Raw genomic sequence first — 14,113 nt, 5'->3', positions numbered from 1 at the left:
TTTTTCTTCAAAACTCGATGTTCAGTCAGTACGTTATTATAATACAGAAACGTATTTATCATAGACATGTGGACGTTTGCGTGATCTCGCGGCCTACCGGCTCTGTTCCCTGTGTGAGTGTTGTGTTCTGTCTCCTAAGCTCGAGCCAGGGGCAGCGATGGCGGAGCCGGCCTGCAGGAAGATGTGAAGAAGAGCTCCAACCCCCCTGAGAGCCATGAACGCCTCCCTCCCCCCCCCAGGTCTGCTGGTGCCCCCCCAACCCGCCCTCAACACCAGCTCCGACCCCCACTCCTCCCCCCGCTGGGAGCTGATCCACACCGCAACCCTGACGGCCTGCTCCTTCCTCCTCCTCCTCATCTTCATCCTAGGTTCCTACGGTAACCTGGTGGTGTTTCTCTCCTTCTTCGACCCTGCGTTCCGGAAGTTCCGCACCAACTTTGACTTCCTGATCCTGAACCTGTCTGTGTGCGACCTGTTCCTGTGCTGCGCCGGGGCGCCAATGTTCGCCCTCGTCCTTTTCCTGGACGGAGGGGGCGGAGTCTCCCAGGGCTTCTGCTTCGCCTTCCAGCTCAGCAGCTCTGGCTTCGTCCTGGTCTCCCTGGAGACGGTGGCGGTGATCGCGCTGCACAGGCTGCGCGTGGTCCTGGGGCAGCAGCCGTACCGCTCCGCCTCCCCGCCCTGCACCCTGGCCCTCACCGCCCTGCTGTGGGCCTCCAGCTTCACCATGGCCACGCTGCTCACCCTCAGGGCGTACGCCCGGAGGGACGGGCCCTGCCTGCCGCACCTGGGCCCGGCGGGGGCGCGCGCCCGCGTGGTGCTGTACGTCTACCTGGCCGACTTCGCCTTCTGCGTGGCCGTGGTGACCGTCTCGTACCTGATGATCGCTCGGACGCTGAGGAAGAACGCGCGGGTGAGGAGGTGCCCGGTGATCGCGGTGGACGCCACGCGGCCCCCCGCCCCGCTGGTGGTCGCTGGCTTCGAGGGCGTCCAGGTGCCGTCGCTTTACCGCAACCAGAGTTACAACAAACTGCAGCACGTCCAGACGCACCCGCTCCCCCCCCGCGTCACGCCAGTGCCGGGCGCCGCCCAGGGCGCCACCTGCTGCCAGCTGGTCTCCTCCGTCAACCTGGCCTCGGCCAAGGACTCGCGCGCGGTGAGCACGTGTGTGGTGATTGTGTGCTGCGTGCTGCTGTGCTGCCTCCCCATGGGCGTGGCGCTGGCGCAGGACGTGCTGGGCCCACGCAGCAGCTCAGCCCACCTGCAGCTGGAGCTCTGCAGCCTGGCGCTCATCCTGCTCAAGTCGGGCATCAACCCGTTTGTCTACTCCCGGAACAGCGCCGGGCTGCGGCGCCGGGTGCTCTGCTGCCTCCAGTGGGTGGCGCTGGTGTTCCTCTGCTGCAAGCACAAGACCCGTCTGCACGCCATGGGCAAGGGCAGCCTGGAGGCCAACAGGAACAAGTCGTCTCACCACGAGACCAACTCTGCGTATGTGCTGTCGCCCAAGCCCCAGCGCAGGCTGGTGGACCAGGCCTGCGGGCCCAGCCAGTCCAGAGAGCCTGCAGGGAGCCCCCGTACCACCGGGGGGCGCCGCCCGCGGCCGCCCAGCACCTCCACCCCCATCAACACGCGCATCGAGCCCTACTACAGCATCTACAACAGCAGCCCCTCGGCCGGCCCCAGCTCCCCCAGCACCCTGCAGCCCAACAGCAACCCAGCCTTCAGCCTCGCCAAATCCTACGTGGCACTGCACTACCACACCCACCAGGACGCCCTGCAGGACCGTGAGAGCAGCACAGTGCACCAGATCCCCATCCCATCTGTTTAAGACCCTCAGCCTAACCTCTCACTCCTAATCCTAACCTCACCCCTAACCTCTGACTCCTAATCCTAACCTCACCCCTACCCCCCCACTCCTAATCCTAACCTCACCCCTACCCCCACACTCCTGATCCTAACCTCACCCCTACCCCCCCACTCCTAACCCTAACCTCCCCTCGTCTCTACCAGGGAGGTTATAAATGGCTGCCATGTCTGAAGCTCTTCCCCCTCCCTCGGAGATGGGAGTCTGCGGACCAGAGTTGTCATAATCCAGATTGGATTTTCATAACAAAGGAAGTGTTATTCAACTGAATAACACCATCACAACATTTTACATATTGTTCTATTTAGATGGTATTTCTCTTCAAAATAATACAGTGATTGTGAACCTCATGCATTTTCTATCAATCAATAAATGTTTTGCGACTGTAGTGTGTTTAGTTGTATGGTATGTAGTGACATGGTTAGATAAGGGGTAGATGGAATGGGAACATGTTTGCCCCACACAAGTCCTGGAGAATATATTGAAGGTCTTTTACAATCAGATACCCAATGTTATACAGTATTTTACTGTCATTTTCAGTATTTACTATGAAGTATTAATCTGGCCTACAGCAGTGAACAATTAATATTTCCTACAGCAGTTGAGTATGAATATGTCCTACAGCAGTGAACAATTAATATGTCCTACAGCAGTGAAGTATGAATGTCCTACAGCAGTACCTGGGTATAGCTCAGCACAGTGGTTCTAAGATGGCCTAACTTCAGGGCCCACATTTTTCCTTGGCCATGAAGTCATGACCCCAAAATAATTTCATTTCCAAACCATTATAATTTATTTCACAAAACAATTGCAGTGATCATTTGTGTACTAGAATGCGGGCGGCAGTGTGGAGCCTCCGCACATTTCAAAATAAAAGCGCACCATCGGAAGTTTGGTAACTTATAAAAATAAAAGTTGGACTTTTTGACGGAGCCGAAGCACATGTACACAACCCTCTTCACACCAGCTCGCAACCCACTTTTAAATCCAGTTGAGAAACACTGATATACATCATGTAAAAACATCTTATTTATATTAAAGATGTTTTGGGCCCTTTCAGCTTCATGTACTCAGGAGATAAACAAAGATAAACAAGAAATCTGTGAGAGAAAGATGCAGAAAATGACCCAGACCGGAATGGAACCCAGACCCCTGTGGTAAGGCTCACCGGGGGGTTATACATCAAATATTCATGTGATGTTTTGTATCAAAAGCAGCCTTTTATATTTAAACTTAATTTTTATTATTTCAAAATCCAAACTCTTTCCTTCCAGGTGGAAAACAGGTAGGCCACAACAACTGATTTGATTCAGTTACAGCTACTGGTTGTAGCTTATTTCCCATAACAGAGGATGTGCCAAAGTCAATGTAAAATGACAAGAGAGACAACAGCAGTTGTAGTTTTTAAATCTAAATGGAAGCACCGTCCAACCAACACCTCAGGATAAACGACATACAACTTTACAGTCTGAATGTGTCAGTGTGACATGGTTTAGTTGTTATTTCAGCTGAGATGCGGGGTGGGGTCAGGGTGGGTGGTGAAGACAGGGGCAGGATGGGTTAGGATCTGGGTGGGTGGTGAGGTGAGGGTTGGGGCGGGGTAAGAGTCAAGGTGGGGGTGGGGGCGGGGCCCCCAGCTCGCCCCTGTCAAGGTTCTCTGGGTCTGTCAAGGTTCTCTCTCTCAAGAACCCCTTTATCCTCTGTCCTCTTGTCCTTCCTTCCTCCTCTCCTCCTCCTCCTCCTCCTCCTCTAGCTGGATATGGACAGCAGGCCCTGTTCCTCTCCTCCTCCTCCTTTCCTCCTCTTCCTCTCCTCCTCTTCTCTAACTGGATATGGACAGCAGGCCCTGTTCGTCAGCTGTGTCCAGGATCTTGCAGATGACCGGAGACTCCACCTTCAAACCAACACACACAACCATGAGTCCTGAGACTGTGATTATATGTGTGTAGATATGTGTGTGTGTATAGGCGTGTAGATGTGTGTGTGTGTGTAGAGATGTGTGTGTGAGATGGGAAAATATGTGTTTGTTAAGACAAGTGTAGATATGTGTGTGTGTATAGGTGTGTAGGTACGTGTATTTAGGTGTGTGTATATAGGTGCATTGATATATATGTGTGTGTGTTTGTGTGTGTGTGTAGTTAAGTGTGTGAGTGTGTGTATCTTCTACCCCTAGGATGTACTGGCAGGTTTGAGGCTCCAGCATGTAGACTGTTACAGCATGAGGGGACTCTGATTCCTTACACCTGGAACACACACACACAGAGTCAGATCAGTGTCCAGGGGCCATCACACACACACACAGTCAGATCAGTGTCCAGGGGCCATCACACACACACAGTCAGATCAGTGTCCAGGGGCCATCACACACACACAGTCAGATCAGTGTCCAGGGGCCATCACTCACACACAGTCAGATCAGTGTCCAGGGGCCATCGCACACACACAGTCAGATCAGTGTCCAGGGGCCATCACACACACACAGTCAGATCAGTGTCCAGGGGCCATCACACACACACAGAGTCAGATCAGTGTCCAGGGGCCATCACACACACACACACACACACACACACAGTCAGATCAGTGTCCAGGGGCCATCACACACACACACACACACAGAGTCAGATCAGTGTCCAGGGGCCATCACACACACACACAGAGAGTCAGATCAGTATCCAGGGGCCATCACACACACACACACACACACACACAGAGTCAGATCAGTGTCCAGGGGCCATCACACACACACACACAGTCAGATCAGTGTCCAGGGGCCATCACACACACACAGTCAGATCAGTGTCCAGGGGCCATCACACACACACAGTCAGATCAGTGTCCAGGGGCCATCACACACACACAGAGTGAGATCAGTGTCCAGGGGCCATCACACACGCACACAGTCAGATCAGTGTCCATGCTTCCTGAGGTGTAGACCCTCTCCTTACTTCAGCTTGACGATGACCTGTCTGGGTTTCCCTGTCAAGTCACACAAGTCCCCGTGGCCGTAGAAGTGAGACACCAACCTAGAGACAAGACAAGAGAGACCTTCAGTACATAATAACACGATATAAGAGACCTTCAGTATATAATAAGACATTATAAGAGACCTTCAGTAAATAAGACAATATAAGAGACCTTCAGTACATAATAAGACGATATAAGATACCTTCAGTACATAATAAGACAATATAAGAGACCTTCAGTATATAATAAGACAATATAAGGGACCTTCAGTATATAAGACAATATAAGAGACCTTCAGTATATAATAAGACAATATAAGAGACCTTCAGTATATAATAAGCGGGATAAGCGTTTTTTTAACAATTTATTTGTTACCATTCGTAGTGTTGATCAGCAGAGAAATAGTTCGCCAAAGACGTTGAACATGCATAGCAACGGCGATGGCAACAACTGTTGGCATTCTGTTTCTTCACTGGCGATGGCAACAACTCAGCCTTTAACCAAGTATCAAAATCGCCGTATTTCCCCAAAATAATAAAGTTAATTGGAAACTCATCCATAGTTGCCTGGTATATATAGGCTACTTTTATTCCGATAGGCTTCGGATCAGCTGACGTCGCTAAGCAACGGAGTACTCTGGGGTTGAAAAGTTACCGGACGCTTGTGGAGTGCTACGAAAGACGTGAATCCTAGGCAAAAAGGCCACTTCCCTTGACAGCGGTCAATTATACATAGCAACGGTCAAATATCCAAAAATAATTTACCACAGAACGTTGGGAAGCCCCATTCAAGTGAATAGAGCATTCTACAGCATTAAGAACAGCCGTGTAATAAGACAATATAAGAGACGTTCAGTATATAATGAGAGGATATATAGGAGCCTTCTGCAGACCCGCTGTGGGGTCTCAGAGAAGCATGGCAACACCATTCTAGATAGTGGTAGACTGGAAAAACTCAATGTAGGGGAGGAGAGGAAGAGAGAGAGGAGAGGGCGGGGAGGAGATGAGATGGAGGAAATAGAGGAGAGGGAGGAGAGAAGAGAGGGAGAGGAGGAGATGAGATGGAGGAAATAGAGGAGAGGAAGAGAGGGATGGGAGGAGATGAAGGAAATAGAGGAGAGGGAGGAGAGAGAGGAGAGGAGTGTCGTACTTGACTTTCTGCTGGCCGTTGTCCTTCAGCTGGTAGGAGCGAGCTACGTTCCTCTGAGCCCAGTCCAGATGTTCCTCTAGACTCCAGCTGCCCACCACCACGATGCTCTTCCCCTGCTCCTTATCCTGAACGCACAGATTCACACACACGTGTATATAAACACACACGCATGTGTGCACATACACACGGTGCATTGTCCACAACGTCCCTGTGAGCGGACAGACTCACCTCGTGGTACTGATGTACATGTCTACCGTAGCAGAACTCATACTTCCACCAACCCACCCCCTGGAGCACACACAGGAAGGAATGACATCACACACAGGATTTAACATCATACCACAGCCCAGTGAGCAACAACCAATAGGAGAGCAGATCTCACCCCATGCAGGCAGTAGGAGCCACTCAGAAACTCCCTGATCAGCTGCTCATCTGTCAGGTGGGAGATGTGGGTGGAGCCTACCGTCACCTGAGTCTGCCCGCCCACCACCAAGGGCTTGTGGGTGGAGCTAAATGCCTCTTCTCTGACTGGAGACTCCGCCTCCTCCTGGAATGGGCGGGGACAAGTTAGAGTTGACAGTGCTTCATACCTAGTTCACTGTCCTACTGTCTCCCCCCCCCCTCCCTCTTCTCCCCCCTTTCCTCCTCCGCCTCCTCTCCTCCCTCCCTCCTCTCCTCTCTCCTCCCCGCTTCCCCCCCCCTCCTCTCCTCTCCCCCTCCCCGCTTCCCCCCCCTCCTCTCCTCTCCTCTCCCCCCTCCCTCCTCTCCCTTCCCCCCTTTCCCCCCCCTCCTCTCCTCTCCCCCCTCCCCCCCTCCCTCCCTCCTCTCCTCTCCTCTCCCCCCATCCCTCCCTCCTCTCCTCTCCCCCCATCTCTCCCTCCTCTACTCCTCTCCCCCCTTTCCTCCCCCTCCTCTCCTCCCTCCCTCCTTCCCTCACTTCCTCTCCCCCTCCCCCCTCCTGTCCCCCTCTCCCCCCTCCCTCTTCTCCCCTCCTCCTCTCTTCTCCCCCCTCCCTCCTCTCCCCCCATCCCTCCCTCGTCTCCTCTCCCCCCATCCCTCCTTCCCCTCCTCCTCTCCCACCTCACTCCTCCCCTCCTACAGTCTCTCCTCAGTAACTTATCATCAATCTTTAACTTGTTTCCAGCCTCAACTCTCCCAGTCTCCTCCCACCCCCCTCTGTCCCCCGTCTCACCTCCTTGTCTGGGGCAGCGGAAGAGGAGGAGGAGGAGGAGGAGGAGGAAGAGGAGGAGAAGGAGGAGGAGGAGGGCGGTCGCAGCAGATCTCTTTGCTCCTGGTCCAGCTTGGTGAGTCTGAAAGGTCTGAGAGGAGAACCTGGCAGCGCCTGGCAGAAGATGGCGTTCACCGGAGATGACTTGAACCTGAACACACAAAGTTGTTGGGGGCGGGGCTTAGAAACACTGTTTCACTTTAAACTTGTCACAGATGGCACTGTTGTTTCACAAGGTGTGTGTACACCAGGTGTGTGTACCAAGTGTATGTGTTTGTACCAGGTGTATGTGGGTGTACCAGGTGTGTGCAACAGGTGTGTGTGTGTGTGTACCAGGTGTGTGTGTGTACCAGGTGTGTGTGTACCATGTGTGTGTGTGTACCTGTATCTGGGGTGGGAGCAGAGCAGGGGCGTGAGCACCACCACTTCGTACTCGCAGGTGGTGACCTCAGCGATGGACAGGATCTCGTGCTTGGCCTCGGGGTGACACACATACAGCAGAGAGGTGGAGCGCGGGCTACCCTGCCTCAGCAGACACGGGGTCCCCGCACCCATCCACACGCGGTGGAACGCCATCAGCTGACCCTCCACGTTCTTAGTAGGCACCTGGATGGAGGATGAGAGAGAGAGCAAAGGGAGGGAGGGATTAGAGAGAAAGGAGGGAGGAGAGGAACAGGCCTGGGAAAGGAGAGGTGCTAGCGTGCCACTAACCTTCCCTGATTCTGACTTCAGCTCAGACATCTTCTCTGCTTCTGGAAGGAAGACAAACGCAAGAAAATCAGAAATTGTCTTCTCAGACAGGAAGTAGAGGAACTGAATCTCAGACAGGAAGTAGAGGAACTGACTCAGACAGGAAGTAGTTTGTACCTGTGGTGTCGTCTGTCCCGGCCATGTTCCCCAGGAAGTATTCCTGAACGTTGATCTTCTAGGAGGAACACACACTCACACTGAACTCTTCAAACAACACACAATACTTGAACAACATGATATGTCTTTAGCATACTATAATGACCAGCTAATGCAACAGTTGTGGTTCTGTCTGTACTGACCTGCCCTGTCTCCTTCTCCTCATGGTATTGTCTCACATGCTTCCCATGGCACACCTCGTACGTCCAGTAGGACTCGATCTGCACCACCAGGACATGTGTTAGCATGTGTTAGGAGGAAGTGTGTGTTAGGAGGAAGTGTGTGTTAAGAGGAAGTGTGTGTTAGGAGGAAGTGTGTGTTAGGAGGAAGTGTGTGTTAGGAGGAAGTGTGTGTTAGGAGGAAGTGTGTGTTAGGAGGAAGTGTGTGTTAAGAGGAAGTGTGTGTTAGGAGGAAGTGTGTGTTAGGAGGAAGTGTGTGTTAGGAGGAAGTGTGTGTTAGGAGGAAGTGTGTGTTAGGAGGAAGTGTGTGTTAGGAGGAAGTGTGTGTTAGGAGGAAGTGTGTTGTCAGACAATGTGTCAGACAGGTGTAGACAGGTTAACAGAAGCAGGAAGGTGCAGAAACGTAACAAGGGTAGGTGAAGAGACAGGTGTAGAGAGTGAGACAGTTATGGAGTAAGATGGGGTAGAAGAGAGTGAGACAGGTTAGACAGGTGTAGAGAGTGAGACAGGTTAGACAGATTTAGAGTGAGACAGGTTAGACAGGTGTAGAGAGTGAGACAGGTTAAACAGATTTAGAGTGAGACAGGTGTAGAGAGTAAGACAGGTTAGAGTGAGACAAGTTAGACAGCTGTAGAGAGTAAAGCAGGTTAGACAGGTGTAGAGTGACACAGGTTAGACATGTGTAGAGTGAAACAGGTTAGACAGGACCGTCGAGCTTGAAACAGGTTAGACATGTGTGGAGTGAGACAGGTTAGACAGGTGTAGAGTGAGACAGGTTAGACATGTGTAGAGAGTGAGACAGGTTAAACAGGTGTAGAGTGAGACAGGTGTTGTTCCTCACCCTGTATGAACAGCTGCTCTGCTTGAAGAGAGGTTCCAGGAGAGCACTGGGACTAGGACCAGTGTAATCCCTCTCTTCATCCTGGGACACACACACAGACAGACAGAAACTTGTTGAGAAGGAGGATGACTCCTATCTGCACGTTGTCATCATTACAGTACACAGTGGTTAACGTTAAATAGAGTTTTACCTTATCTCCATTGGACAGCGAGGGAAGGAGACATTTATATTTCTCTTTCTCCGCTGTTGTCATGATGACAAAGTCATCATCTTTGTAGAGTGCACCCGATGATGGCTAACAAGAAATAGAGGTTATCATTTTCAACTATCATTTTCATTATTTAATAAACATGACAGCAGCTTTATCCTGCACCAGTAGCTGGACAGCTAGCTTGTTAAAATATCTGCAAGCGGGAATCAACGCACACACCAACACTTACCAGTGTGAATTCTGATCCCGGCCAGTTGATTTTAAATGGGATTTCATCTGTGAACGTTTGATACCCTCCTCTGTTTGCGGACACACCGCTGCAAACCTCTATCAGACCCCCGAGAACCACAAACACCAGCCGGTCCATCGCCCGTCAGGCTGCCTAGCTAGGTAAGAGTTAAGGTCTATGCAGCCTATTTAAATAAGTCAACGATGCATAGTCCTCACAGCCACCGAGACAGTTTTGCTGTAAACAAGGAAGCGGAATTGTTTCAGTCACTTGCCACGTCTTTTTCCGGTTGTGGAAGATTACAGTTGTAGAGACAGAAAGTACCACAGCGACAGTAAGTGGAAACAAATAGTACTACACACACCTCAGGAACTCTTCATGCAATATTGATCCACATTTTATCCATACAGAGATAAACTAAAAAAATGGAAACATAATTTTTGATGAACATCCCTACATAAACATACTCTGATGTTAAACAGAGTATTAAAGAGTAAGACTTTATTTATATAGCACATGTCATACAAGAATTGTAGCTCAAGGTGCTTTACATAAAATCAATAAAAATAATAATACAAGTGATAAAAGTAATAATTAAAATAGCAAATCTGTAAAAACAATAATATAACTAATGAAAGTAGTAAAACCCTTCTGAGATAAAATTACTTAAATGCTTCGGTAAAAAGGTAGGTTTTAAGCTGTCTTTTAAAAATGTCTAGCGTGTTTGCTTCCCTAATATTTATGGGTAATTTGTTCCATAGTTTTGGGGCGTAATTGACAAAGGCTGAATCACCAATCTTCTTATGACTGCTTCTGGTGACCTCTAATAGGCCTGCATTTGATGATCGCAGTGTTCTGGCTGGTGTGTAGTTTATAAGGGAGTTAGCAATGTATCTAGGTCCTTGTCCGTGTAGAGCTTTGTACGTGAGGAAAAGGACCTTAAAGTCAGTTCTGAAGGTAACGGGGAGCCAGTGTAAAGTAGTGGACAGAGGTCCTGATCGAGGTCCAGAGACCAGTGGAAGACCCAGCCTGTAATTAGCAGCAGAACAGGGCTGGTGTTAGGACCCAGAAGGATAACATCTGGCCCCACCAAACCAACACTATGGCCCTTTGAGTAACACATGTGAGTCGAGACACACAAAAGGCTTTTATGTTCTGACTGCCGTCCAACCAAGCACCTTCTTTAACCCTTGTGCTGCCTTCAGGTCACATGACTCAAAGATTCATAACGAACCATTGTTGTGTTTACCCAATTTTACCCAATACAAAACAAATAAAAACAATTTTCTTTTATCCTTCGCAATGTGGGGTGTCTGAGACAGCCCAACGGTTCAAAGAAAATGCTTCACTTTGTTTTTGTATGCGATAAAGTTGTCGCAATACGACGGTGGGTCACAAAAAAAATACACTGAAAGTGTATTTGTCAGCCCTGCATGCTGATGATTCAGGTCCATGGACCTTTCTTGAGCTAGCTAAACACATCTCTGGTCAACATGATAATGAGGTAAACACACCCATCATGCGTTTCACTTTCAGTCTGTTTCATGTCTCAACATGACCTGTTACCTGTGACCTGTGTCCATTATCAGTGAGGCCTCTCCTGGCAGAGCCCAGGAGCTGCCAGCACAGGCTGGTTGTTGTTTAGTGATGACCCTTGACCTTTCTGTAATACAACACTCTACAGACTCATGGGTCACACTCCTCAGACAGCCACATCTAGCTGCTTTCTGGTGAGGACCTTTAGTTTCATACATGTTGTTATTCTGATATTAACAGAATAACAACATGTTATTCCCCCCCCCAGGTTTATTATTTTAAACCTAATCTTTTCTGATCAACAATATGTGTGAAAGCTCATGTAACCATCAATAACTGTGTAAGAGACTCAGAGAAGCCTGGGAGGAGATTCTGCCTCCAGGTGGAGCTGTTGGTATGTCTGAGGAAGAGAGGAGAGGAGAGAGGAGGAGGGGAAGAGAGGAGGAGAGGAGATGAGAGAGGAGGATCAGGAGGAGAGGAGAGAGGAGGAGACGAGAGGAGGAGAGGATGAGAGCAGGAGACGAGAGGAAGAGAGGAGGATCGGGGAGGAGAGAGGAGTAGAGGAGAGGAGGATAGGAGAGAGGAGGAGAGGAGAGAGGAGGAGAGGGGAGGGGAGGAAAGGAGAGAGGAGAAGGGAGAAGAGGAGGAGAGGAGAGAGGAGGAGAGGAAGGAGGAGAGAGCAGGAGAGGAGAGGAGGAGAGGTGAGAAGAGGAGGAGAAAGGGAGAGAAGAGGAGGAGAGAGAGGAGAGGAGGAGAGATGAGAGGAAGAGAGAGAGGAGAGGACAGGAGAAGAGAGAGGAGAGGAGGAGAGAGAGGAGAGGAAAGGACAGGAAAGGAGAGGAAAGGAGAGACGAGAGGAGAGAGAGGAGAGAAGAGATGGAAGAAGGGGAATGCAGAGCGGGGGAGAGGAGAATTAAGGAGTGCAAAACAGAGGAGAATGGAGAGATTACAGAGAGAGTTTGAGACAGAAAGAGAGAGGATTATGAGAGAGGGATATAGGGAAACAGAATGGAACATGGAGAAAAACGACAAATACAAAAAAACACACACACTCTCTCACTAAAACATACACACATGCTCTCTTACCGAAACACACTAACATTCCTGGAGACCTACCTTTTGTGTTATTGAATATACAGTTCTGATCACCTCATCTCATTATCTAAACAATGCAGCAATCAGATCAAACTTTTAAGACATGTTTCCATAGTAACTGTGGTGCCACATCTTGATTGGTGCCTCACATGTGTGAAGTGGTGTGATGACCCAGGGTTGAACTGCACTAGAACTGACCCAGGGTTGTACTGTACTAGACCCAGGGTTGTACTGCACTAGACCCAGGGTTGAACTGCACTAGAACTGACCCAGGGTTGTACTGTACTAGACCTGACCCAAGGTTGTACTGTGGTAGACCTGACCCAGGGTTCTAGGTCTGACCTGGGGTCGTGCAGCTGTAGAACCGAGCCAGAGTCTTTCAGTAGCAGACAGACAGGTGGTCCAGCAGTAGCAGACAGACAGGTGGTCCAGCAGTAGCAGGCAGACAGGTGGTCCAGCAGTAGCAGGCAGACAGGTGGTCCAGCAGTAGCAGACAGACAGGTGGTCCAGCAGTAGCAGGCAGACAGGTGGTCCAGCAGTAGCAGACAGACAGGTGGTCCAGCAGTAGCAGACAGACAGGTGGTCCAGCAGTAGCAGGCAGACAGGTGGTCCAGCAGTAGCAGACAGACAGGTGGTCCAGCAGTAGCAGGCAGACAGGTGGTCCAGCAGTAGCAGACAGACAGGTGGTCCAGCAGTAGCAGGCAGACAGGTGGTCCAGCAGTAGCAGGCAGACAGGTGGTCCAGCAGTAGCAGACAGACAGGTGGTCCAGCAGTAGCAGACAGACAGGTGGTCCAGCAGTAGCAGGCAGACAGGTGGTCCAGCAGTAGCAGGCAGACAGGTGGTCCAGCAGTAGCAGACAGACAGGTGGTCCAGCAGTAGCAGGCAGACAGGTGGTCCAGCAGTAGCAGACAGACAGACAGGTGGTCCAGCAGTAGCAGACAGACAGGTGGTCCAGCAGTAGCAGACAGACAGGTGGTCCAGCAGTAGCAGACAGACAGGTGGTCCAGCAGTAGCAGGCAGACAGGTGGTCCAGCAGTAGCAGGCAGACAGGTGGTCCAGCAGGGCTGGGAGCACACATGCGCTGCTGTAGGACAACATGAGTTCTGTGGTTTATCCTGGCAGGCTGCTGCATTGTGCAAAGGAATTAGGAAGTGAGATTAAATAAATATGAGATATAAAACATTACATTGACACATGGTGAATAGATATTAGACTGGAGATCCTGCTGGAATAATCCTGGCTCCCGTCCCATCATCTTAAGCTGCGCCACGTCTTCCTGAATCCCCTACGACCCGTCCCAGCTTTACAGCAGCGCTCGTGTGTGTGTGTTTGTGCATGTGTGTGCATGTGTGTGTGTGCATGTGTGTGTGTGTGCATGTGTGTGCATGTGTGTGTGTGTGTGTGTGTGTGTGTGTGTGCATGTGTGTGTGTGTGTGTGCGCATGTGTGTGCATGTGTGTGTGCGTGCATCTGTGTGTGTGTGTGCATGTGTGTGTGCATGTGTGTGCATGGGTGTCTATACGTGCATGTGTGTGTGTGTGCATGAGTGTGCATGTGTGTGTGTGTGCATGTGTGTGCATGTGTGTGCATGTGTGTGTGCATGTGCAAGTGTATGTGCCTGTGTGGTAGTGTGTGAATGTGTATATTTGTGTGTGCGTGTGCATATGTGTGTGTGTACAAGTATATGTGTGTGTTTATGTCTCAGAGAAGGCAGAGTGTGACTTGATCTAGTGGAGTTGCAGTTTAATTGGCTGACGGGCGTGTGGAAGCGAAGCTGCTTCATGTGTGAGTGGCCAGGCAGCCAATTATCCACCTGGAATACTGGATCAGGACACACACACACATGCACACACGTACATACACACACACACACACATGTAGGAGAGGAGGAGGGGAGGATGGAGGAGGGGAGGT

At 50.6% G+C, this 14,113-nt stretch overlaps 2 protein-coding genes across 3 annotated transcripts; one reads left to right on the top strand and one right to left on the bottom strand.

Moving 5' to 3' along the window:
- Positions 1–183: 183 nt before the first annotated feature.
- On the top strand, positions 184–1,825 carry gpr75 (G protein-coupled receptor 75). Its single transcript, XM_067237108.1, has one exon. It carries the CDS (start codon positions 215–217, stop codon positions 1,823–1,825), a length of 1,611 nt encoding a protein of 536 aa, XP_067093209.1. The 5' UTR covers positions 184–214.
- A 1,255-nt stretch (positions 1,826–3,080) lies between these two features.
- On the bottom strand, positions 3,081–9,801 carry erlec1 (endoplasmic reticulum lectin 1). Of its 2 annotated transcripts, none has more exons than XM_067237109.1 (14): positions 9,569–9,801; positions 9,319–9,423; positions 9,129–9,209; positions 8,252–8,329; positions 8,070–8,127; positions 7,914–7,954; positions 7,585–7,808; positions 7,167–7,353; positions 6,357–6,521; positions 6,203–6,262; positions 5,975–6,099; positions 4,807–4,884; positions 4,029–4,104; positions 3,081–3,755 (listed from the first exon to the last, which is right to left on the bottom strand). In XM_067237109.1, the coding sequence occupies exons 1-14, from the start codon at positions 9,704–9,706 to the stop codon at positions 3,684–3,686; spliced, it is 1,488 nt and encodes a 495-aa protein (XP_067093210.1). In that variant the 5' UTR covers positions 9,707–9,801; the 3' UTR covers positions 3,081–3,683. The 2 variants fall into 2 exon arrangements, with proteins under 2 accessions (XP_067093210.1, XP_067093211.1); XM_067237110.1 differs by having other exon boundaries at positions 8,070–8,124.
- Between the last annotated feature and the right edge of the window lie 4,312 nt (positions 9,802–14,113).

The sequence above is a fragment of the Osmerus mordax genome, chromosome 5 (assembly GCF_038355195.1).
Source record: "Osmerus mordax isolate fOsmMor3 chromosome 5, fOsmMor3.pri, whole genome shotgun sequence".
In the NCBI taxonomy this organism is placed as follows: domain Eukaryota; kingdom Metazoa; phylum Chordata; class Actinopteri; order Osmeriformes; family Osmeridae; genus Osmerus; species Osmerus mordax.
Note: the sequence above shows the minus strand (reverse complement) of the source record. Positions and strands in the feature narration are given on the sequence as shown.

What these genes read in the sequence shown, in the direction of transcription:
- gpr75 (XM_067237108.1), top strand. Translation starts at nt 215, where the DNA reads ATGAACGCCTCCCTCCCCCCCCCAGGTCTGCTGGTGCCCCCCCAACCC.
- erlec1 (XM_067237109.1), bottom strand. Translation starts at nt 9,706, where the DNA reads ATGGACCGGCTGGTGTTTGTGGTTCTCGGGGGTCTGATAGAGGTTTGC. An exon ending in TGCTCCCACCCCAGATACAG is followed by an intron (nt 7,354 to 7,584) that starts GTACACACACAC and finishes TTGTGTGTTCAG; the next exon opens with GTTCAAGTCATCTCCGGTGA. An exon ending in CCGCTGCCCCAGACAAGGAG is followed by an intron (nt 6,522 to 7,166) that starts GTGAGACGGGGG and finishes CGCCCATTCCAG; the next exon opens with GAGGAGGCGGAGTCTCCAGT.